The sequence below is a fragment of the Vipera ursinii genome, assembly GCF_947247035.1.
Source record: "Vipera ursinii genome assembly, chromosome: 7".
NCBI lineage: Eukaryota > Metazoa > Chordata > Lepidosauria > Squamata > Viperidae > Vipera > Vipera ursinii.
This window is the reverse complement of record NC_139521.1, coordinates 3,717,466-3,743,043: the sequence shown is the minus strand read 5'-3', so window position 1 is coordinate 3,743,043 and position 25,578 is coordinate 3,717,466. Positions and strand designations below refer to the sequence as shown.

The window sequence follows — 25,578 nt, the reverse complement described above, 5'->3', positions numbered from 1 at the left end:
TGGCCTGCTAACCTGGGTCTGACATTTATTGTTCTGTGGCTAGCTAGCTGCTAATTTATAAGGAGGTTGTAGTAAATCAGTTTACTGCAACTGATTAATCGGTTGTAGTAAAAGCTTCAGTGTTATTTTACCTTACAGCAGCCAACTCTGTTCTGATGTAAGAGCCCAGAATCTAGAGTGTGTAGCTAATCTAACGCTATCCAAATATTTTGGATTTCATCTTTTATCACCCTAAGCTGCCAAGAGATTGCAGCAGAGAGAAATTTGAAAAACAAATAAATATGATTTTGGTCTTGGCTGACTGTTGGGGAATTCTGGGGAGTTGAAGTCCGCAGATCTTAAAAGTTGCCAAGATTGGACACCCTCAGTTTATAGCACTTCTATGCTTGCACTTTATTTAGATGGCACATTTAAAAACAAAAACAATGAAAGCACACTTATGTCTTATAAAAAAAAGCATGCAACTAAACACCATGGGACTCTCTTTAAATTTGTATGTGACTTTTATCTCGTTTTTTTTCCCCTCCTTCCATAAGGATCACTAACTCCTGATGACTATGTGGTTCATATTGATCTGAATTTGGCCAGAGAAATTCATGACAAATGGAAAGCATCTATTATGGTTAGTCAGCTTAATGCAAACGATAGGTTTATTGTTGCTCATGACTTTTTACAATGGCATGTGTTATATTACAGAATATGTTTTTTTTACTTGCTCTATAAATTATTAGCATTTCAATAATTTATAGAACAATTACATTGCACTTGGTCCAAACACATTTCTTTAAAAAATAGGTACAGATAGTTCTTTGCCTCACAATCATAATGGAGCTTGGAATTTCCATCGTAAGTTGTTTTTCTAGACAACAACTATAGGTAAGAAGCATACAAGGAGAGCAATAGATAGCTCAGCTTCAATTTGTTGGTTATAGGATTACTGCCCCAATTGAGGATGCCAACAGTCTGGTTGAGGAAGAAACCCGGAGGGGCATGTTTAAATCTAAGATAAGATGAGATAAGATCATCTTTACTGTCACTTTCTTCTGTGTACACATTGATGCACATTAAAAATGAAATTCTGATTGAAAGAATATCTATCTATCTATGGGCTGGACTAGAAGACCTCCAAGGTTCCAAATAGAATAGAATAGAATAGAATAGAATAGAATAGAATAGAATAGAATAGAATAGAATAGAATAGAATAGAATAGAATAGAATAGAATAATAGAATAGAACAGAACAGAACAGAATAGAATTAAATACAAAATAGAATAGGAATACAAAATTAGAATAGAATAGAATAGAATAGAATAGAATAGAATAGAATAGAATAGAATAGAATAGAAAATAAATACAAAATAGAATAGGAATACAAAATTAGAATAGAATAGAATAGAATAGAAATACAAAATAGAATAGGAATACAAAATTTAGAATAGAATAGGATAGAATAGAATAAAATAGAATAGAATAGAATTAAATACAAAATAGAATAGGAATACAAAATTAGAATAGAATAGAATAGAATAGAAATACAAAATAGAATAGGAATACAAAATTAGAATAGAAAATAGAATAGAATAGAATAGAATAGAATAGAATAGAATAGAATAGAATAGAATAGAATAGAATAGAATAGAATAGAATAGAATAGAATAGAATAGAGCTAGATCTTGGAGGTCTTCTAGTCTAGCCCCCTGCTCAAGCAGGAGAACCTATAATGTCTCAGACAGGTGAATGTCTAGTCTCTTTTTAAAAATCTCCAGCGATGGAGCGCCCACGATTTCTAGAGGCAGGCTGTTCCACTGGTTGATTGTCCTCACTGTCAGGAAGTTTCTCCTTAGTTGCAGGTTGCTTCTCTCTTTGATCAGTTTCCAACCGTTGTTTCTCGTCCTTCCCTCTGGGATGTAAGTGCAAACGGAGGATAATCATTAAGACTCTTGACTGAAGATTTTAGTGGCGCTGGCAAAATAATGGCAGTCCTAAGTGTACTATTAGTACTCACGATGTATTATCAATGTTTTGATTTAGAAGCGTCAGAGGAGAGAAGAAGAATTGTGCAAACTTTTTGAAGAGAGTAAGTATTGTCTTCAATGAATCACGGTTCTTCGGTTCGTAACATCTGCCATTGCAAAGATCTTGCTTCCTTCTGTGCTTCCTCCTGTTACCAGTGTTTCTCAATGTCAGCAACTTTAAGAGGTGTGAACTTCAACTCCCAGAATTCCCCAGCCAGCATGGCTGGCTGGGGAATTCTGGGAGTTGAAGTCCACACTTTCACGGTGGATGAAACCCTTCAAAGGAACTTTGAGGCATCGTTTACCTTAAAGAATCTTTTATTCGAGAAACAAAGTATCGGCACTACATAGTTGTACCCAAAAACTACATTCCCCTCCCTTGGATACAAAGTAACAAAGTATAATTCCCTCCTTCAATTAACAGTCATAAATCACATTCCCCAATTAGCTTGAAGCGCGGGCTTTTGATTGAATTTTGACCCCGAAAATTCTTGCCTTACCCATAAGCCTACAAGTAGCCCTCGGCTTACGACCACGGCTCAGCCCCAAATGTCCACTGCTAAGTGAAAGTTATTGAGTTTTGCCCCATTTTACCACTTTCTGTGCCACCGTTGTTAAGTAAATCAGTGCAGTTGTGAAGATTGTAACCCGGCTGTTAAGCGAATCTGGCTTCCACCTTGACTTCGCTTGTCAGAAGGTCGCAAAAGGGGATGACGTGAACCTGGGACACTACAACAGTCATAAATATGAGTCAGTTGCCCAGGCTCTGAATTTTGATCCTCTGACGGTGGGGATTTCTGCAACGGTCGTGTGAAAAACAGCCTTTTTTTTTTCCAGTGCCGTTGTAACCTTGAACGGTCACTAAAGAAGCTGTTGTAAATTAAGGACTACCTATACTGTTCTTTTAAAAAATATTTCCATATATGCTGCCCTGTCACTGATAGGTGAACCTGATCTTTTCAGCGCTTTTCGGCATCCAAAATTTTTAGCTTATCCAACCGGTCCACACAAAACAAGCAAAGCCCCATCCACGGGATGCAGGCAGCACACAAAACCACGCACTCTCCGGTCCGTGGAAAAAACCTCTCTCCACAGAAGCGGTCCCTGGTGCCCAAAAGGTCGGGAACCTCTGATCTAGTCCAACCGCCTGCTCAGGCAGGAAACCCTATACCATTTTTTGAAGAACCTGTTTTTTTAAAATAAATAAAATAAGTAAGTAAGTAAGCAAGTAAAATGTCATTTCACTTTCGGTTGTTCTTTCTTCCAAAGATCCCAGGCTGTTTGAGCAACTGTGCCAGGGCCAAGTGGATGGCGCACTTTCCCGGTACGCTCCTGACTTTCAATGGCGGGAGCAGGAAAGTTCAGCTGCAGCGGCGTCGGCTGAAAGCTCGGCGGCTTCCGAGGTTTTCCCTTACATGGACCATTGGAACGTCCCCACTCCGAAAGTTTCGCTTCGGGAGATCATGTCTGAAGAAATAGCTCTGCAGGAAAAACTAACTCTGGTACAGTACCGCTTGCTGCTTCTGCTCCATGTATTTCCCGTATGTCTCACCCTAAGCTCTGTTGCGATAGTTGGCCCAACAACCCGGCTGCCGGTCTCCCAGTGTTTTGGAGCGTTGTGTTCCCTGTTCTGGTTCCCAGTAGGGTCCAGACCAGGGGTAGGCAACCTTGGCTCTTTTATGGCTTGTGGACTTCAACTCCCAGAATTCCCAAGCCAGCATGGCTCAGCTTGGAAACCTCTCCCTTTCCCCTCAGCGTGGCTGGCTCAGGAATTCTGGGAGTTGAAGTCCACGAGTCATAAAAGAGCCATAGTTCCCCCCATGCTGGCTCAGGAATTCTGGGAGTTGAAGTCCACAAGTCATAAAAGAGCTATAGTTCCCCCCATGCTGGCTCAGGAATTCTGGGAGTTGAAGTCCACAAGTCATAAAAGAGCTATAGTTCCCCCCATGCTGGCTCAGGAATTCTGGGAGTTGAAGTCCACAAGTCATAAAAGAGCTATAGTTCCCCCCATGCTGGCTCAGGAATTCTGGGAGTTGAAGTCCACGAGTCATAAAAGGGCCAAGTTTGAAGACCCCTGGTTTAGTGTATAGGCCAGGGGTAGGCAACCTTGGCTCTTTCATGACTCGTGGACTTCAACTCCCAGAATTCCTGAGCCAGCCACGCTGAGGGGAAAGGGAGAGGTTTCCAAGCTGAGCCATGCTGGCTCAGGAATTCTGGGAGTTGAAGTCCATGAGTCATAAAAAAGAGCCAAGCTTGCCTACCCCTCGGTCCAGACAGTGGTGGGATTCAGCCGGTTTGCACCACTTCGGTAGAACCGGTATATATCGAACGTGAATCGTAATATAAATCTACCCTTTCGGGATGTGTAGCACGAAATCAGATGCACACATGTTGGGGGGGGTAGGGGGGTGGGGCGAACTTGCATCCAAACAGAACGATGCATCGTTTCGTCATTTGAACAAAATTATGGATTCCTTATGAAACAACATTGCCAAATATATCCCACTTCTCCCCCAAGAATTCACAGGCAAAGTCGTAACGCTTCCCCTCTTGTTTTTTCTCAAAACGACCCTGCGGGGTGGGATGGTTGACCCAAGAACTACGTGGCTTAAAGCACCCTGAGGAGTCCATGTGGCTCAAAGTGTTTTGAACCCAGGTCCCTAAGGCACTAGGGAAGTGCCTTAAATATTGTATTACTGTATCGAGTGTTAGAACTACTGTTATCTACTCCTGGACAAGCTAAACATTTTGCCGAAAAACACTCAAAAGATCAGGTTCATCTATCTTTGGCTGGGCAGCATATATGGGAATATTTTTTAAAAGGACAGTATAGGTAGTCCTATAAGGGACGCGGTGGCTCAGTGGGTTAGGACGCTGAGCTTGTCGATCAGAAGGTCGGCAGTTTGGCAGGTCGAATCCCGAGTGCCGCCTAGCAGAGTGAGCGCCTGTTACTCGTCCCAGCTTCTGCCAACCTAGCAGTTCGAAAGCACGTAAAAATGCAAGTAGAAAAATAGGGACCACAACGGTGGGAAGGTAACAGCGTTCCGTGCGCCTTTGGCGTCTAGTCATGCCGGCCACATGACCACGGAGACGTCTTCGGACAAGCGTTGGCTCTTCGGCTTTGAAACAGAGATGAGCACCGGCCCCTAGAGTCGGAAACGACTAGCACGCACGTGCGAGGGAACCTTTACCTTTTACCTTATAGGTAGTCCTTAATTTGCAATGGTTTGTTTAGTGACTGTTCAAAGTTACGACGTCACTGGAAAAAAAATGACTGTTTTTCACACGACCGTTATAGCATCCCAACGATCAGAGGATCCAAATTCAGACATTGGGCAACTCATATTTATGACCGTCGCAGTGTCCCGGATTCTTGTCATCCCCTTTTGCGACCTTCTGACGAGCAAAGTCAAGGTGGAAGCCAGATTCACTTAACAACTGGGTTACTGTCTTCACAACTGCACTGATTTACTTAGCAGCGGTGGCACGGGAGGTCGTAAAATTCACTTAGCAGTGGAAATTTGGGGCTCAGCTGAGAACTGCTTGTATACTTAAGGGCAAGGCAAGAATTTGGGGTGTCAATAATGCAATCCAAAGATCAGGTTCCTCTCATCTGTGCCCCAGTATATATGATGGCACTTTTTAAAAGTTCAGTGCCCATATTTCCCCTGTGGATCTGTGGATAAGTCAAATTTTTAACACAAAATTCCATGAAAAATTCATGGCAGCTTACCCCATGAGTGATGCTTTTGTTTAAAAACTCGAGGTTTGGCTCACACGCAGCCAGGCTTATATGCAAGCAGATATGGTAACAGGTACTGCAAAAATACAATAATATGTGGTTTATTTTTTTGTGCTGTATCATTAGAGGAAACACTTTCCTAAAGATAGAATTCTGCTTTTTTTTTCTTTTTCTTTTCACGGGGTAGAAACCTTTCCCCTGCATTGCTAAAAAAGACTGCGCCGCTAAGCTGAAGGAAAAACAACTTTTGGAGTTATTCCCGACCATTAGCGCAAATTTTTTGACGGACATCTTCAAGGATTGCAAGTGAGTTTCCCTTTCGGAATATGGATGGGCGTCGGCTACGTGAAAGCTATCCCTGCCTGAAATGATTCCTTGTGTTGTTGTTTTCCAATTTGTCAGTTATTCCCTGGAACAAACTGTCCAGTTTCTCAATAGCGTTCTCGAGGCCGATCCCATAAAAACGGTGATAGCGAAAGAACCTGCACAGAATGCCACGCGGTCTCCTGGCAACGCCGCCAAGACCCGAGAGAAAAAGGTAAAAGCCGTTTGGCAGAACCGTTGCAAGTCTATTTTCTGAAAGGGGCTTTGCAAAGACTTAAGCGAAGCGGTGTGTGTGTGTGTGTGTGTGTGTGTGTGTGTGTGTGTGTGTGTGTCAATGCTCGCCCGAGCTTGGCTGTTTTCTCGCCGAGGTTTCATTGTGCAAACAGGGTAACGATATCTACGTGCCAAATGACACGATCGAAACTCCCCAAAGATCACAAGTCCTCCCGACCGGCAATCGGCACCCAGAGAAGCAGAGAATTAACATCAAGGGGTAAACAGTACCCCAGTCAAGGGACTACAAACTCAATAAACAATACCCTAATCAAGACACCACCAAGAACACTCCCACAACATTGACAGGCCAAGCCACTTGCATAGAAACAGAGAGCAAAACCCACTCCCTTCTAGCACTGATAGTGTTACTTATTTGGGTCATGAAACGTCTGCGAGAAAACCACCAAGTTCAGAGAGCACCAAGGACCCCATAGTCGTCGTCCTCCACCAAGCTCAAAGAGCATGAAGGACCCCACAGTCCCTCCTTCTCTTCCTCCTCCTTCCTCTTCCTCCCCTCCGCAGAACCCCTTCAGCATTGATGCTGTTGCCTGGTTGGGTCATGAAACGTCTGCAAGAAAACCATCAAGCTCAGAGAGCACCGAGGACCCCGCAGTTCAACCCTGAGCTACGAATAGATAGAATCCTGCAATGTTATCCCGGGACACACATATTTGCCTTCATTTGTACAAATATATCTCTTCAAATATAAGGGACGCGGTGGCTCAGTGGGTTAGGACGCTGAGCTTGTCGATCAGATGGTCGGCAGTTTGGCGGGTCGAATCCTGAGTGCCGCGTAGCAGAGTGAGCGCCTGTTACTCGTCCCAGCTTCTGCCAACCTAGCAGTTCGAAAGCACGTAAAAGTGCAAGTAGAAATAATAGGGACCACTACGGTGGGAAGGTAACAGTGTTCTGTGCACCTTTGGCGTCTAGTCATGGCGGAGACGTCCTCGGACAAGCACTGGCTCTTCCGCTTTGAAACGGAGATGAGCACCGGCCCCTAGATTTGGAAACGACTAGCATGCATGTGTGGGGGAACCTTTACCTTTACCTTATTTCTTCAAATACATTCTTCTGTCAGTACTAAGCGAAGCTCACTTTCCACGGGACGATGGAGGACAGCTTCTTCTCGGTTGCCCTTCAGCTAGGCCCATAAGCTTTGCCTTGAGTTGTGTCCAAGCCCCTCACTTTTCAATCCCAGGCTATGAAGACTAAAGAACTGGAAGACATCCTGAGTGAGAAGGCATTCCAAGACACTCAGTATCCAGGCTACGAGGACTTCAGGGCTGAGGCATTTCTTCACCAGCAGCAAAGACAGGAATGTCTGCGGAAAGCCGGAGAAGCCTATCGCATGGGGATGAAGCCCGTAGCAGCGTTTTACGTGCAACAGGTAAAACTTATTTTAACCAAGGATGAAGCAGCATTTCAGCACAGAGACACCCATTCCAGAAAGTCACCGATTGCACGGTGAACGCTGAGGAAATAGGACGTGGTTTTTCAAGCGTTGCAATTCGGTGTCTCTCCAAAAATTATTTTTAAAATGGATACTGTCCTCCTCCCTTCCCTGCCGTGGTTTTGCGGCGGCTAGCATCGAAGATCCGATAAAATACAGGTCATCCTCTACTTACGACCGCAGCTGAGCCCAAAATTTCTGTCGCCAAGTGAGACAGTTGTTAAATGTGTTTTGCTCCATTTTACGACCTTTCTCGCCCCCGCTGTTGAGTGAAAAGTCATCAAATGGGGTGAAATTCACTCCACAAATTTCTCACTTAGCAACAGAAATCTTGGGCTCAATTGTGATCATAAGTTAAGGACTACCTGTATCCATTGTCACTTGCTCTTTGTATTCAGTCACAGAGAATACCGTGTGATGTATCATTTCCTCTTTTTCATTCCTCCCTCCCTCCCTCCCTTCTTCCTATTCCTGCTTCATAAGGTGGATCAGCAGCTTCCTGAAACAGATCAGGATCCTCTTTGCTGGGTGGTCCAAAGACTCACCTCACAGTTCTGAGACACTGTGAGACGGGGGTAGGCAACCTTGTCCCCTTCATGACTCGTGGACTTCAACTCCCAGAATTCCTCAGCCAGCATGGCTCGGTTTGGAAACCTCTCCCTTTCCCTGCAGCATGGCTGGCTCAGGAATTCTGGGAGTTGAAGTCCATGAGTCATAAAGGAGCCAAGGTTGCCTACCCCTGGCCTATACACTAAACCAGGGGTCTTCAAACTTGGCCCTTTTATGACTTGTGGACTTCCAACTCCCACAATTCCTGAGCCAGCATGGGGAAATGTGGGCTTTAACTCCCAGAATTCCTGAGCCAGTCATGCTGAGGGGAAAGGGAGAGGTTTCCAAGCTGAGCCATGCTGGCTCAGGAATTCTGGGAGTTGAAGTCCACGAGTCATAAAAAAGAGCCAAGCTTGCCTACCCCTTGGTCAAGACAGTGGTGGGATTCAGCCGGTTTGCACCACTTTGGCAGAACCGGTATATATCGAACGTGGATCATAATGTAAATAAATCTACCCTTTCTGGATGTGTAGTACAAAATCGGATGCATGCATGTTGGGGGTAGGGGGGTAGGGTGAACTTGCATCCCGACAGAACGATGCCTCGTTTCGTCATTTGAACAAAATTCTGGATTCCTTATGAAACAACATTGCCAAATATAGCCCACTTCCAACTCCCAGAATTCCTGAGCCAGCATGGCACGGCTTGGAAACCTCTCCCTTTCCCCCGCAGCGTGGCTGGCTGAGGAATTCTGGGAGTTGAAGTCCACGAGTCATCAAAGAGCCAAGGTGGCCTCCCGCTGCTGTGAGGGCTCCGCTCTTTGCTTGTGCTCCCCGTAGCCAGCGTTGCGCTGAGGTTTCTCAATTGTGTGTTTGGCCGAAGGGCCAGCTTCACGAGCAGAAGATGAAAGAAGCGAATCAAGACGCGGCTCAGCAAATCTTCGAGAAAGTCAACGCTTCAAAGCTGCCTATAAACCTTTTGGACCTTCACGGTCTACACGTGGACGAAGCTTTGGGTCATCTCTCCAGAGTGCTTCAGGAGAAAACCACAGGTAAGAGTCCTCTTTTCTATGTAAAAAAGATCAATCCTTCCGCAGAACAAACATGGGAATCAAAGACGATGTAATACGGTTGAAATTCACTGCCATGGCAGAGCTGTGGTCTGGAGGCAGTTAAAAGCAGATAGATACTTGCTTTGCCTCTCAAACATCTGGCTTTTCATTCTCGCCCTCTTGTTCAGAGGTTATTCGGCAGCCAAACGGAAGCAGATCCCGATCAGAATAGGTTGAACTGGGTTGAAAAAGCTGGTTTATCGCAAACAGGCATTTGCATTTCACAAATTGGTGGGGAATCTTCAAAATTGCCATGTTCGAGTCTCTGCACTTGTTTTTTTAAAAAAATGCCGAATCTCTGGAGAGAGAACATTTATCATTCTTGTGAAACAGAGTACAGCCTAGCAGGTGGCATACCGTATCTCTACGTGATCACCGGAAGGGGAAACCATAGCCAAGGAGGCGTTGCCCGGATCAAGCCAGCAGTTATGAAATACCTCACCAGCCACAAGTTCAGGTGAGTCCTCAGCGTCTCGTCGCTGAAAATCGGCAGTCGACGTTGAACTGCTTCAGGACTGGTGCAGTGTTCTCTAGAAAGACTAAATGGATAGTCTGGGTGAGTCTGTACAGGTGGTTCTCGACCACGGTTGAACCCAAAACTTTGGTCGCTAAGTGAGACAGTTGTTGAATGGGTTTTGCCTCATTTTACGACCTTTTTTTAAAAAAGAAAATGTTCTTGGTTTTCTAGTTTTACATTTAAGTATTTTGAAAGGCAACGTGGCGATTGAGTTGGTCAATAATTCAGTAACGTACAAATATCTTTAGTGCAGATCTCAAACAATTGCATTAAATGTTTCCTCTCTTTTCCCCCTAGTATTTACTGTCTCTGGTTGTTTCTGTTTTCATGTTGAAATTCTCTGTTACATCTGAAGGAAGAGTTTTGGTTTTTTTAAAATTTTATAGTAATTGAAATATTTGAGCAGTGCAAAGAGCTTGGGCAAAACCAAGGGGAGGTTGTTTTTCCTTCGTGTGTAAGAGATCTCCATCATACCGTATCTTGACTAACTTTTGAAGGTTATTCCTGTTTTTCAAAGGGAGGCAGTGAGCATTCAGAAAGCACACCCGCCTCAAGAGCATCCATAAAAGCGCCGGAAGGAACGGAACGATTCGTGTCGTCCCAACCTTTTTTTTTTAAATGAAACCTAGCCTTTTATAATTGCGTGTGGTTATTCCAAGCAGCTCCAATATACGGAATAAATGTTTTTTGGTGACTTAAAACTTGCTAAAGAGGCAGGGATGGCGGAGATGGTGAACCTTGGATGCTGGGTATTTTAATAGATCGGTGATGGTTGAGGACACTTTGCCCATTCAGCCAGGCATATCGAGCTGAAAGGAGGTCTCCATTCAAATTGGATGCGGGAGGCTAGCTTGAACCCTTGTCCCCAAATAATTTTTAAAAACGGCAGAGGGAGAGAGAGTTTTCCAAGCATTTGAGCTGGAAGCGACAGAATTTCAATGGAGAATGGCCTTCTTCCCTTCATTTCAGAAAAGCAGTCCTTGGCCCCAACAAAGCAGAAAGCCACGTGTTTTATCTCCAAAAGAAGACGCCTGCCAATATTTTGCTTTTCTCCTTCCTTCTTTCCCAGAAAACATATAGAGGAGGGTAATACTACAGACAGCTTACAACAGTTTGTTTAGTGACCATTCGAAAAAGGGACTCATACCATTTTCCACACTTGCAACCATTGCAGCATCCCCGTGGTCATGTGATCGAAATTCAGACGCTTGGCAACTGATTCGTATTTATGGCACACACTGTTAAGGAATTGTTGTGCAGAGGTCTCCTTGTGCTACCAAAGAGTTGCACAGACAAGGAAGGGTACTGAGAGCAGTAAGAGTCACACAGTAACCACAAGAGTACACTGAGTTGTGAAAGCAAAAAGTATTTAACTTTTGAGGTGGTGTAAAAACAAAAATGCACGGTCAAAAATAAACAGTCCAGGTCATACACAATAGCAACAGTCCAAGGAGTAATCCAAAATGCAAAGTCTTCTTACCGGTCCAGAGGCCAATACACAGTTCAGGTTTATCACAGTAGTAAACCAATAGTACAGCAAAACAGAGCAAAAACAGTAATAGTAGAGAGCAGTGAATTCAGAGAGAAAGAAGCTACGTCCCTAGCTCCCTCTTATGGTCATGCAAACACTTACACACCCATTGGCCAATTAACATCTTAAAGTCACAACATCATGGTTAATATATTTTCAACCCAACGTTGTAGGCTATCACCATATGCCTAACATTTATTCAGAACGGATTTCAGCTCAATCTCTTCCTGTTCTCCAGGTTCACAGAAATAAAGTCGGGCTGTTTTAAAATCTTGCTGGAATAAAAAGGAAGTCCCCGAGAGGATTGGAAAAGCTGAACTTGCCGAAGCAGAAACAACTTCACGTTTTTTAACAGGATTAAGTGTGCTCCTGTCAAAGGCAATGTTTCGATGGAAAGGGCTTAACCGTCAACAGGGGTTTGTGTCAGTGTGGTTTTTTTTCCCTTACCAAATCCTTCCGTCTGCGTTTTAAATGAGAAGTACTTTTATAAGCCTTCTGCTTATCAAGAAGTTCCCCAGTTTTTCCAAAGGGAAGCAAAAGGTTCCAATCGGAAAAAAACTCTGCCTTTTTCGTTTAACAAATATCCCTAAACATCTGGAATATAGTGCTTTTTTTTTAAAGGTCTCTATTCCATTTTAAAATAATTCTTGAAATTCTGACTGAGCTTACATTGGATGCTTTTAGGACTCTTACGAGGTTTTGGCTTATAACTAGCCAACGATGGTTTGGCCTCCTGTGTGTTTTTCCCAAGAATCCTTGGCTCACTTCCGAAAGAGGGAGGAAAAAAAGGGGGGGGTTGCATTTATTTTTCAGGGCAGGAAAAAAAAGGTCGTAGCTTGCGTCTCAGCTTTTCAGATCTTTTCTCCTCATCTCCCTAATGCATCGACATGCTGACTGATGGGACAGTAAAAATGTGATGAGAAAGAACAGGCAAGGCCCTATTCATTTAGCGGTTTGGTCTTGACTGCTTATTTTGATAAGCGTCATTTGCTAGGATCAGGAAGCCCTGTTATTGCAAAGATAATTCGCTGCCGGGGAGCCTTTGGATACTCCCACAGAACTCAACATGAGCAGGCCGAGCCGATTATAAATATTAAGATCCGCCGTAAGTGCAATAAGCATTTGAACAAAGAATAGGTTAAGTGTTTTATTCAGGTATTATCTCTGCATTTGGGCTTCTAGAGATGCCAGCAAAACTCCAGCCTGGAATGGTTATTGCCAATACTTTCTGGAATGGAATTTATAAGGAAACCCCACATTCTCTTGTCCTAACCCCATAAAAACAACGCTTTCACCAGCATCTCTTGTATGACAGCATAGAGAAGACGACCAGCTCTGAGCACATAACTCATGTCATTAATTGGAACACAAGTGAAAGACTCCTATGGCAGCTATTCCGATTATTCTGCATTGGCTGATTTTTTTTCTTGGTGATTTTGCTATGAATTTACACTGGTCTTATCGAACTAGCATCTGGGAAGCCAAAGCATTACGGTGCATCTGTGCAGGTCTTGGTGAAATCTTTGTGACCTGTTTTTTTTAAAAAAAAAATCTTAAGAAGTAATGTAATTGTACATTTGATATGGGTTAAAAAAACATGAGATTGCTGAAGGGAATATGTGAGTTTTAATGGTATTTTTAAAAACACGTTTCTGAATGGGAATGTGATACCAAAGCTGAATTTCTGCCACGATATTCAGTTCTTCTCTACTGAGACAATTAAGAAAAATGGGGGAAGAAATTAAGATCATTTATTACTTCCTTGAGGAAAACCGAACGTGCAGTTTTATGTTTCTCCTTTCAAAATAGAGCGGCAATTTTCTTTCAAATACTTCTCTCTTTTCACTAAGCTTTTTCCTTTTTTAAAAAAAAAAACCTGTATATATGTGTGTGTGCAGATTTTAACGCAAGCCCGTATTATGAATTTCAGATATTTTTCAGATCTTTTAAAAGGGCACTTCAGTAAAATACGGAACAAAGAACAGGAAGGGAATAAAAGGCAAGCAGTATTATCTCATCAAACTCCAGATTTGAAATAGATTATTTTAAAACTTGTCCTAGAATCTGGGACTGTCTTACCCTCGTTTGGGCAAGGGTTATAAGACAAATTAACTTGAATATAATATAGTTAAGGGCATCCTGTCACTCAATTTTGCTTTTCCCCCCCACTTGCTCTGATAAAGAGTTGCAAGGCAGATAGAGGTAATTATTGCTCCCCATTCCTATCTGGCCTTGCCTTAATCCACAGCGGGAGAAGCTAGAAAGTCCTTCTGCTATTTAACGGAGGCTTCACAAGTAGATAATGGAGGGCAAGGCTCCTGCGTGCACTTCAAGGATGGTTCCCCAGGAAGGAAAAAAAGGAAGGAAGTGTGTGAGTAACCGTTCCTCCTGGGACTTATTTTTTCCTGGTGGATGTATTCTGAGCATGATCCCAGATGTTCCTCCAAAGGGACTAGGGCAGGGGTAGGCAACCTCGGCTCTTTTATGACTCGTGGACTTCAACTCCCAGAATTCCTGAGTCAGCATAGCTGACTCAGGAATTCTGGGAGTTGAAGTCCACGAGTCATAAAAGAGCCGAGGTTGCCTACCCCTGGACTAGAGTCCTTGTTGTTCACCTTGAAGGCCCAGGTAGGTCCTCTTTTGGAACGACTTCAAATTGTTTCACTCGAGATGCTTTGAGGGAAGGTGGACACTTTAGGACCACCTCATCACCCGGTTCGGATTGAGAACCGTGTTTCCGTCGGGAGGAATGAGACGTTTTTCTACCAGATTCAACGGTCGTCGACGTGGCTCTACGTTTCTGCCCACGATGAATCTCTCATTCCACAGGAATCGGGAGCCGATTCCCGTTTTCCCCCACAACGCCAGGGGCATTTTGACAGCTTCAAAAATTCAACCTGGCCGAGTGTGTTATGTTTTTATTGTACATTTCCCCCCCCCCCCCACCTTAGTTGAAGTTTGCTTGCTTTTTATTACTGTAGCTTGGGGACGGGTCTGTCCTCCCCAGGGGCTAAATCTTAAAAAAAAAATAACTTTTCTTGTCACAGACAACAACAGAACATTCTCCCACCCACTATCAATCAGAAGACAACTCCCCATTGCCTTTTGTCTGAGAAATGTAGGGAGTTACCGGGGGAGAGACAAATAATTTTACAGATCAACTATTTTCTAGGTTTGAAAACCAGGATAGCTGGCTGTAGTTAGAGCATATGATGGAAAATGTCTGATTAAGATAATCTGCTGCCTCCGTTGGCCCTCGTTCATTGAGAAACTTGTGACGGTTTGTAAATCTCGGTTACGTGTTCAACAAAAAAGATATTTAGATATCTGCTTGCTTCATTAATGTAATTGATGAAACAACGCCTCTACAATCTGGACTTACATGTTTCTAACGAAATACTACATCTTGTAGTCTGAATGACATTGATTGCACACATCACATAGGCCCAGAAGTAACTTTTGTAATGGAAAACTAAATATGGGGGGGGGAATCTATGTGAATTACTTTTAATATGCCAAAATGTATGGCAGAATTTTTTTTTCTGGATATCGAGGAATTGAAATCATTTATAATGATTTATATTTAGAATGTCCTGTTGTGCAAATCCTTCAAGAGGGGCTAGCCATGTTTGTTTTGTATTGTTCAAATAGTCTGCAAAAAGTTTAGAAGACAATTACACAAATAAAACTGGGATTTAAAAACTGAAGAAAAAATGTATGTGCTATAGTTAGTCATTGAATTCTGCAAAGATATTAAGGGAAGTTTACTCTTAAAAAGAGGTTCCCAACATTTCCATAATTATATTAATACTTCACTGGGCTGCAGTAAAAGCAGCATTAAAATTGTAATACCTGAAGATTTTTCCTCAGTCTTCAGTTGAGGAGAAAAATAACTTTTTCTATACCCGTTTTTATTAACAAACTTATTTTAGATTAACCTGCAAAAACTTCTAATGAGGTAGGGATTTTAGTTACGACGCAAGATTTGCAATACCAGTTCTCTTATTGGGGGAAAATATTTCTCAGGATATAGTTGTTTCTATTTAGAAGTGCCTATGGAAAATAAAGCCTCCCCAGCCCTTTTTTCCCAAGATATAATTGTGAATAAATATTATTAGCGTGAAATGTGTGCTGTTAAATTTCACAGATGTTTATTGCCTTTATGGAGAAGAGTTTGCATTATAATGCTGAATAAAAGCTACAATCTGAAGCGAAATATATATGCTAATTTACATCCTCTTTTCCCGTGGATTGGTATGAATAAGTGACCACATACATAGCTTCTATAACACTTGCAATCTCAGCAACCTTTGATACGATTGCCAGTTTTGGAAACAAATGTATGTGCTTATTTATATCACATACTAATATTTATTCATGTGGACCTAGATTGCAAGTGAGTGTTCAAAATAATTAGTAATCCTCTTGAGAGAAGAAGTACTGGAGAGAAAATAATTTTGCATTAATGGTGCGAAAAAGGTGCATTGATGAAACATCCAGTATTGCAGTACGATCTTATCTAATTCCTTTTATATATATATATATATTGCTTGGTTGTTAGCACATGTATTTTTTTAATAAAGAATTTCAAATAAAATACCTTAATCAAGAAATTACATCGCCTTTATTTCAACATTTTTCATTTCTCAGTCTTCAGTTTTCAACGAAACAAAAGGGATGCTTACACTGGAGTTTTGTGATCAGATTGTTCAGAAATGAACACATATTTCCCATCAACGGAGAATTCTGTAGAGGCAGTCCTGGACTTGTTACCACAATTGGGATAGGAATATTTGTTGCTAGGCAAAGCGGCGATTAAGTCAGTTTTGCCCGATTTGACGACCTTTTTCCCACGGTCGTTAAACAAATCTCTGCAGCTGTTAAGTAAATCACAGGGCAGTTAAGTGGGCTGGGAAGACTGCAGCCGCTGTAGTAAATGCATGCCGGTTGCCAGCTGCCTGAATTTGGAAGACATGGAACGGGGGATGTGGCAGTGGTCACAAGTGTGAGGACTGCCTGTCAGTCGGTTTTCTCAATGCAGTTGTAACTCTGAATGGTCTCTCAACTGAAGCTTGTAAGTCAAGGGCTACCTGTATAATAGACCTTTGAATAGGTTTTGTTTTTTGGGCGGGGTTGCGCCTTAGGAAATTCTTGCACGCCTCAAAAAACAGGGCACGGCGCCGAGTTTGAGGGGCAGGAGTGGCATTAGGTCTGAAGTTCAGTCCAGGCTTAGCTTGCAGAAGCCCCCCCCCCCCCAGTGCCAATGATCAGGGTGGCCTACATGTTTTTTTTTTGGGGGGGGGACATATTTGGGTGCAACTGTGTATGTGTGTGTGAAAGAGAGAGACAACAGCCGAGTCAAGTTAAGCATTTTCCAAAGTTTTTGACCCACACAGAATCCAATGCCTAGTAAATCACTGCCAGAAATGGGATTCCAAGTAATCCTCAATTTGTGACAGTTCATTGAGTGACCATCTGAAGTTAATGGCGTTGACTTACGATAGTTTTTCACACGAGCGTCGGGGTATTTTTCCCCCCCGGTCATGTGATCAAAATTCAGATGCTTGGCCACTGACTTACGACGGTCGTGGTGTCCCGGGGACTCACGTGATCCCCTTTGGCGACCTCCTGACGATCAAGGTCGATGGGAGAAGCCACTTGACAATTACGTTACTAACTTCACAACTGCAGCGATTCCCTTAACAACGGCAGCAAGGAAGGTCGTAACATAGGGCAAAACTCGCCAACCGTCTCGCTTAGCAACAGCGCCTGACGGGCAAAGCAGCTGGTCGAGTCCTCCATCTTTGCTGCCCTCTCCCTTCATCACGTCACGAGCCGGTGGGAAATTATTTTTAAAAAGAAGGGGGAAAAAGCACAGTACGGTACAGTACCGACAAAGTGGGCTGAGCTCCATATTTGCAGGATTTCCCAAGCAACTTCCAGAATTTCACTTGCACAAAATGACAAAGGTAACGGGGGGGGGAACCAAACCCCCCCCCCTCCAAGATGAGCTAGGCGGACAAGACAAGCGGCAGAAATTGCGGCCTCTGAGTCTGTTCCAAAATCGGGCTGGAAAGCAACGTGGATTCACCCCTATCTGAAAACGGCCGTCCGTGACCCAAAACACTCAGAAGGATGTGTGAAAATAGGCGTCTCTTTCTGGCAGACAGGCTGCCTCTAAGCTCACCGACGTCCGGGGTCCTGTGAATTTCGTACGCTTTTATACCAAAATAAACAGTTCCGGATACAGAAAACGGCGCCCTCCAAATCATAGGCTCACCGGAATGGGGTGTGCGTGTGTGCAGGTAAGCATGCTTTTGTGACAATTTAAGAAGTATCCTCAGAGCTTCTTCCGGTCACGCAGAGAGGCTGGTGTCCAGGTCCGGGTTGTTGTCCCGGCAAATAAAACCCACCAAATATTTCCAATGACATTTACGCACAGCTGTGTCTGACTCGGTACATGTTTGGGCAGCCGTTACCAGAAGGTGGTGCTAGGGGATTATTGCTTTGTTCTACGATAATTGTATGACGTTGTGTCTCAGGGTTTAAAATACATCCCTCATTTTATTTCAATATCTATACAAAAAATACTGGGCAGGATTAGCTGAGTTTGCGGATTGGCACCATAAATACTTCACAGTTGTTCTTTCCAAAAGAAGAGCACACTACACCAAGGGTCCTCAAACCCTGGTCCATGGACCGGGACCGGGCCGTGGCCTGCCAACAACCGGTCCGCACAAACAAACGAAGCCCCCATTTCTGGGATGCAGGCAGCAAAACAAAACCCTGTGCTCCCCAGTCCGCGGAAAAACCTTTCTCCACGGAAGCGGTCCCTGGTGCCCAAAAGATCGGGGGGGGGACCTCTGCTCTACGCCTTCTGCTTTCTTTGAAACTTCAATTGCGCCATAGGGAGACTTTTGTCATTAGAGACATCAACAGCTTGAGTGTTTCCGAGTATCCTCTCAATAGCTTAGCGGGGCAGAGTAGAGATTGCGTCAGCTTTGTGATTCATGCTCCCACACCGTCTATTCCGATGAGCACTCAAGTCCAGCAATGTTTCATTCATCGCTGTCTTTCGATTTCTTGGTAAGCTGGTCTTGAAAACGTTTCGGGAACTCCAGCCAAGCCAAAGAACTGAAGCGATTGCTGATTGCTTAAGATTGATTAAGAATGCCTCTGCTTCCTTGCGATGTGTCTTCCCATCCCTTTCGATTTCACTTCCAATAAACTTCCAAGCATTAAATGAACTTGGGGCAAAGTTCAGAATACAGTAGTTTAGAACAGGGGTGTCCGACCCTGGCAAGTGAAAGGCCTGTGGTGGACTTCAACTCCTAGAATTCCTCAGCCAACGTGTCCACTAGTCATAACGTTGTCAAAGTTGGACACCCCTGTTTAAAATGATCCCCCTCCCATAATATATTTGTCTGGGCCCTTGAATCATCTTTAGAGGAATTTCTTTGCATGTCCTCACTAAGCAAAGTTAAAAAGGTGGCCGCAAAAGAGAATTCTTTCTTAGTTCTGTTCAACTTGTCGAGATAATGCCACCTACAAGAGACAATTTGCTGCCCATCTTTTTTTTTTTTCACCCGGGGCGTTTTAGATTTGAAAAGTGTTGAATGCCTGAAGAATGTAGGAACTGTGTTTGTGTGTGTTTGTACAAATTTTATACAGTATCCTATTGCTAAGCTATTGTGTGATGTGTTTTATTTTATTGTATTTTTCCTTTAAATGCTTACAATCTGGAGATAGTTACAGTATATTTTTGATTGTTTGCACTAGAAACGTAAAATGACAAGACATTTGTTTCTTCTTGACTGCAACCCCAAACTGCAAGAAAATATACTGTGATGTTGTACTGTATCGTCTTTCAAATACACTGACAAATTCCGTTCAAGCACGTACATAGCCTGCCTAATTTATTGCTAGTACTACTTTTAGACTCTCTCAACAAAGAAAAAATAAACCAGTTATGGAAAACTCATCTCCACTTTCCACATGGAAAGTCTTACAGCTGCTTTAGATAGATATAGCACTGTGGACTTAGAAGTCCGTTCATATTTTTTGATCATGCTCATTCGCTTCGCCAGCGCTGTATTTTATTATGTTTGCGCTTAGTTATTTTATCTATAATTTTTACGGTTCTTGTCCATGTAGCAATTAGTGAAAAGAAGTTTGACATTCACCAAGCTTTGGGGAGGATCTTTGTCACATCTTATGTGCTGCCTACAGAGAAGTCTGTAACTTTTCACTAAGCACAGAATGTTGTATATCACTTACCGTTTGTTACTCATGTGTACAGCTGTGTTTCACCCATATAACTGATGAGAGCTATGTCGATATCTTAACATTCTGCTTTGTGTAGCAATAAGATCAGGAGCTACAGGCTTCTACCTGGGTCCTGCAGTTTATAGAAGACAGAAGAAAACATTTTGGTGCCCTCTGAGCTTGGCTGTTTTCTTGCAGATGTTTCATGACCCAGCTAGGGAACGTCGTCAATGGTAGACATAGGTAGGTATGAACTAGTTAGCAGTGATAATATTGCCTAGTTGGATCATGAAGTGTCTGTAAATAAACAACCAAGCTCAAAGGGCATCAAGGACCCCACACTTTGTTTTCCTTCAGTGATGGCAAGTTGATGTTCAATGGAAGATTGACAGCTGTCTTGCCGCTCCAGATGCTTCACAGCTGGCAAGTTTTGATAACCATCGTTATCGTGTCCAACCCATCGCAACCCCATGGACAACGTTCCTCCAGGCCTTCCCATCCTCTACCATCTTCTGGAGTCCATTTAACCATCGTTATGTTTCAGGTTTTGACGTAAAAAAACAAAACAAAATACCAAATATTTTTATTTTAACTGTTGGTGTTAAATATGCTCATTTAAACCAGACATTTTCTTCTGCTGCCTGTAACGCAAAATTAATGGAATACAATTCCAGGAACTGTTGTGTTACTCAGCGCGCATGACGTTGCACTTGTTCCAGAGGCTTCTCACAGCCTTCTGTAAATGTCAGGAGCTTTTTTTTTAAATGGTTAAGTCGTCTGAACCCCGAGATGGGCAGCCATTAAATTTGATAAATTAATAAACAGAGGGATGGCCCAAAAGTCCCTCAACTTTTTCTTCCTTGATCTTCAGTCTTTATATATATTCTTCTTGTAAGCTGAAATATATTAAAATCTCTGCTCTTTGGTTAGTTTCCATCCGTTGCTTCTTTTCCTGCCTTCTGGCGCTTTGGAGAATAGCTTGACTCCCTCTTCTTTGGGGCAGCCCCTGAGAGATTGGAAGACTGCTATCATGTCCCCCCTCGTCCTTCTCTTCATTAAACTAGACAGTCCCAATTCCAACAACCGTTCCTCATCTGTTTTAGCCTCCAGTCCCCTGATCATCTTTGTTGCTCTTCTCTGCACTCTTTCCAGAGTCTCAACATCTTTTTTTTACATCACGGTGACCAAAACTGGATGCAGGATTCCAAGGGTGGCCTTACCAAGGCCTTGTAAAGCGGGATTAACCCTTCACGTGATCTTGATTCTGTCCCTCTGTTAATGGAGCCTAGCGCTGTGTTGGCTTTTTTGGCCAATAAAGAATTCTCTTTTCATCAACAGAGTGGCAGTTGGAACCAAGACGAATAAAAGCAAAGGGGCGGTTGGTGGTTCTTCCTCAACGCCCTGGAAATCCGGCTCTTTCCTTCTACCTGAGCGACAGGCTCAGCCCCCCATCGAGTGTGGGCAGCGATGCCCTTGTTTTCTTCATCCTCCTGAGCTGTGCATAACTCACCACAGGGAAACCCACACGAGCAGAGCTGGAACGCTCCAGGAAACTGACTCAATCTGACGCCTTTTTCTCTCTCTCTCTCTCTCTCTCTCTCTCTCTCTCTCTCTTTTTGCATCAGCTACTGCTACCGTGGCGGCGGTGGCCACCGCTACTGCTTTGACCCGGGACGCTTTATATGAAGCTCCTGAACTCCAGGGGTGCTTTTGGAAAACTAGCTTGCTTGGAGTTTCTTCGATCTTGGAAGTTAAAGATTGCCGTCCGCTAGATTTAGGAAGGAAAATAAATATATATATCTAGACTGCAACCGACATTTGCAAGGGACTTTGCTCAGCAGCCTCGATCTGGTAAGTTTCTTTCTTTCTTTCTTTCTTTCTTTCTTTCTTTCTTTCTTTCTTTTTCTTTCTTTTTCTCTTTCCTTTCTTTTTCTTTCTTTCCTTCTTTCCTTCCTTCCTCTTTCTTTCTTTCCTTTCTTTCTCTTTCTTTCTTTTTCTTTCTTTCTTTCTTTCTTTTCTTTTCTTTCTTTCACTATTGAGTTAATTAATGATAAGCTTCAATCAGTGGTGGGATTCAAGTAGGTGGACAACCGGTTCTCTGGTGTGAATGCCACTTCCAGAAGTCCATTCTGGGCCTGGGCAACAAAAAATTAGCAAAGTGGTGCAAGCTGGCTGAATCCAACCACGGGCTTCAATGCTCCTGTTGAAATCCATGGGGCATATGAAAGAGACAAGGTGTGTTCCAGAGTTGTTGTTGTTGTTTTTCTTACAATTCATTGTAATTACTTCTGAGCGGAGAAGCCGCCCAACTGTTACGTTCGGGGTCCCGAAGCTCATAAGAGAGAAATATAGTATGGCAAGGGATGTTCTTATTAATTCAGTAGACCATTATGTTCATGAGGGGAAGACCTTGAGGACGAAAATCACAGAATCACCTAATGTGTGGGGCAGGGGAAGTTCCAGCGTAACCCAATCTTAACACCCAAGATTGGGTTAGGTAGCCCAGTCCTTTGCTTGACACAGGACATTTGTTCCCCTTATCCAAAGGAAAATCACATTAGTTTGTGTACATATCTCTACACAATCAGTAGACTGCTTTACTCATAGGAAAAGAAGATGTTGAGGAAAAAAAATATGAAAGGCGGGAAGAGAGGTGAAATCATACAGACTGCCAGTAGCAGCTACTAACACTATGACAGTTAAGAGAAATGGAAAATTCTAGTGAATGAAACGTCTGCAAGAAAAGCACAAGCTCAGAGAGCACCAAGGACCTTGCAGTCCTCCTCCCCCTTCCTGCAAACCCCTCTCCCTTCTAGCCCTCCCTTCTAGCCCTGAAGATGTTCCCTAGTTGGGTCATGAAACGCCTGCACCAAGGACCCCACAGTCCTCGTCCTCCTCCTCCTCCTCTTCTTCTTCTTCTCCTCCTCCTCCTGCTCCTCCTCCTCCCTTCTAGCCCTGAAGATGTTCCCTAGTTGGGTCATGAAACGCCTGCAAGAAAACCACCCAGCTCACAGAGCACCAAGGACCCCACAGTCGTCGTTGTCCTCCTCCTCCTCCTCCTCCTCCTCCTCCTCCTCCTCCTCCTCCTCCTCCTCCTCTTCTTCTTCTCCTCCTCCTCCTCCCTTCTAGCCCTGAAGATGTTCCCTAGTTGGGTCATGAAACGCCTGCAAGAAAACCACCCAGCTCAGAGAGCACCAAGGACCCCACAGTCCTCTTCTTCTTCTTCTTCTTCTTCTTCTTCTTCTTCTTCTTCTTCTTCTTCTTCTTCTTCTTCTTCTTCTTCTTCTTCTTCTCCTCCTCCTCCTCCTCCTCCTCCTCCTCCTCCTCCTCCTCCTCCTCCTCCTCCTCCTCCTCCCTTCTGGCCCTGAAGATGTTCCCTAGTTGGGTCATGAAACGCCTGCAAGAAAACCACCCAGCTCAGAGAGCACCAAGGACCCCACAGTTCAACCCCGAGTTACAAATACTCTGTTGTAGAGGTCTTTGCTATCATTCAGAGTTGCAGACCAGATCTGACAGCTCTAACCAGAGAAGGGAAAGAATGCAATCCTTTAAAGGAACGGGCCTTCAAAGCCTTATAAAAGCTAGAGTTGAAGGGGAAAAGCCACAGACAGGAACGGCACGTGACGTAACAAATCTTGTACTTGTATTTTTAAGTGTAAAGTGCATGTGTTTTATTACAGTTTTGTGAACAAGTTTAAAAAGCTGAGAAGCGCAAGTTCTTAAGCAAACGTTAGCCAACAATTATTTGAACCCATTTTATGAAGCGGCACACAGCACCGTGTATGATATTCTGCCAAAATGTTACTGTGTCTATTATCGTTTTAGCTTTCCATTTGAAATGGTGGCCTTACTGCAAATGGGAAATGCAGTCCTAGGCCAGGTTTTGCACCTAGCGTTGCAGCAAATTCAGTGAAACTGATTAGAGTTAATGGATCCAAACGTACTCATGTTGTCCATTGAACCAGGGACGCAGAATTCAAGTTAATCAGACCCAGACCAGGGGTTGAATTCTAGCTAGGATTAAGCCTAGTTTCCGCCAAAGGAAGTCAAAGCAAATAATAGGTTTTAGTCTGAATTACTGCTGAGTTACAGGAGTAAGGCTGCTGCTGAAAATGATCCATAAACTTTGATAACTTGCTAACAGGTTGTGAACCAGGACTGGTGGAAAAGAACACCTTGTGTAATTTACACTGGCTTCAAGTCTTTTTTTCTCCCGGGTATTTCCAGATGAAAATGGGATTGCCAGGATTTCTATCCAGGTAGATGCCCCAATTGTGAGACCAAAATGTGTTTTTTGAGTCGCTGGTGGTAGACGGGCACGAGAACAAAGGCAGAAAATGGGTAGCCTCGTTCATCAGAACAGAAGCAATATTCAGAAATGTTACTTTTATGGATTTCTGCTTCAAAAGAGATAATAATAATAATAATAATAATAATAATAATAATAATAATAATAAGAAGAAGAAGAAGAAGAAGAAGAAGAAGAAGAAGAAGAAGAAGAAGAAGAAGAAGAAGAGGAAGTAGTAGTAGTAGTAGTAGTAGTAGTTGAAGTTGGAAGGGACATTGGAGGTCATCTAGTCCAACCCCCTGCTCAGGCAGGAAACCCTAGACCATTTCAGACAAATGGCTGTCCAGTCTCTTCTTAAAAACCTCCAGTGTTGGAGCATCCACCGCTTCTGGAGGCAGGTTGTTCCACTGGTTAATTGTTCTCACTGTCGGGAAGTTTCTCCTTAGTTCTAGGTTGCTTCTCTCCTTGACTAGTTTCCATCCGTTGCTGCCACTCGTATCTAGCAGGTTACTATCGGCTTAGGTTATTCAGGTTCTTTGCAAGCAGCCCTAGGAAGAGCTCTCGACTGCTGTTTGGGCAGTATTCAAATTCTTTTTGACACATCGTGGTGGAACGTAGCGGAAAACCCTAACCAAATTAGCATCAGATTCAGGCTGAATGTGAAACCACGCTCTGAAACCAAATTCGGAAAAGGCCTAGGCACCGTTGAAGCGTCGGTCACTGGTTTAACGTTATTTAATGCTGCTGAGGATCAGATGAAGGAGTTTCCCCAAGGCCCTGAAGTGTCTTTATCAAGGGATCTCTGTGACTACAAGTGTCCTTTGTGAATTTTGGCTATAACCTGGAGGACGGGGAAATCTAAATTACCTTTCTACATTGCTGACCTCGCAGGTGTTCCAGATCTGAGCGAGGACAAAAATCCAGACAGTCGCTAGAGGGCAGCAAAGTGTGTTCTGTATACCTCAGTTGTCACCCATCAACTGGATTTATTGTTGTTGTTGTTATTTTTTTGCAGCCAAATTCTGGCAGCCCTCGGTCGTTGTAATGTAGGCGTTCCTCAACTTAAAACCAAAATCTGCTATCAATTTAAGGTCAAGATACCCTCAAGGGTAACACAACCATACCGGTAGTCCTCAACTTACGACCACAACTGAGCCCAAAATTTAGGTCGCTAAGTGAGACAGTTGTTCAGAGAGTTTTGCCCCGTTTTACAACTTTCCTTGCCGCGTTTGTTTAAGGGAATCACTGAAGTTCTTCAATTAGTAACACGGTTGTTAAGGGAATCTGTTTGCCCCATTGACTTGGCTTGTCAGAAGGTCGTAAAAAAAGGGATCACGTGACCCCGGGACGCTGCAACCGTCATAAATATGAGTCAGTTGTCGTCAAGTGCCTGAATTTTGATCACGTGACCCTGGGGATGCTGCAACGGTCGTTAAGTGTGAAAAACGGTCGTAAGTTCAACTTTTTCCAGCGTTGTTGTAACTTCGAACGGACACGTTATGTGAACTG

The 25,578-nt window shown here is 43.4% G+C and overlaps 1 protein-coding gene across 5 annotated transcripts in view; it reads left to right on the top strand.

Annotated features, from left to right (window-relative positions):
• N4BP2 (NEDD4 binding protein 2) overlaps nucleotides 1-14,017 on the top strand; it is a 31,253-nt gene extending 17,236 nt beyond the window's left edge. For 2 of the 5 annotated variants that reach the window (XM_083367532.1, XM_083367533.1), the window contains exons 10-18: nucleotides 537-622; nucleotides 2,033-2,078; nucleotides 3,286-3,518; nucleotides 5,946-6,064; nucleotides 6,161-6,296; nucleotides 7,557-7,745; nucleotides 9,240-9,408; nucleotides 9,802-9,925; nucleotides 11,755-14,017. In XM_083367532.1, coding sequence (XP_083223658.1) covers nucleotides 537-622; nucleotides 2,033-2,078; nucleotides 3,286-3,518; nucleotides 5,946-6,064; nucleotides 6,161-6,296; nucleotides 7,557-7,745; nucleotides 9,240-9,408; nucleotides 9,802-9,925; nucleotides 11,755-11,800 — 1,148 coding nt within the window. In that variant the 3' untranslated portion in view covers nucleotides 11,801-14,017. Of the gene's footprint in view, nucleotides 1-536; nucleotides 623-2,032; nucleotides 2,079-3,285; nucleotides 3,519-5,945; nucleotides 6,065-6,160; nucleotides 6,340-7,556; nucleotides 7,746-9,239; nucleotides 9,409-9,801; nucleotides 9,926-11,754 lie in introns of those variants that run through there. The other 3 variants (XM_083367534.1, XR_014493045.1, XM_083367535.1) reach the window with 3 other exon arrangements.
• Nucleotides 14,018-25,578: the final 11,561 nt, after the last annotated feature.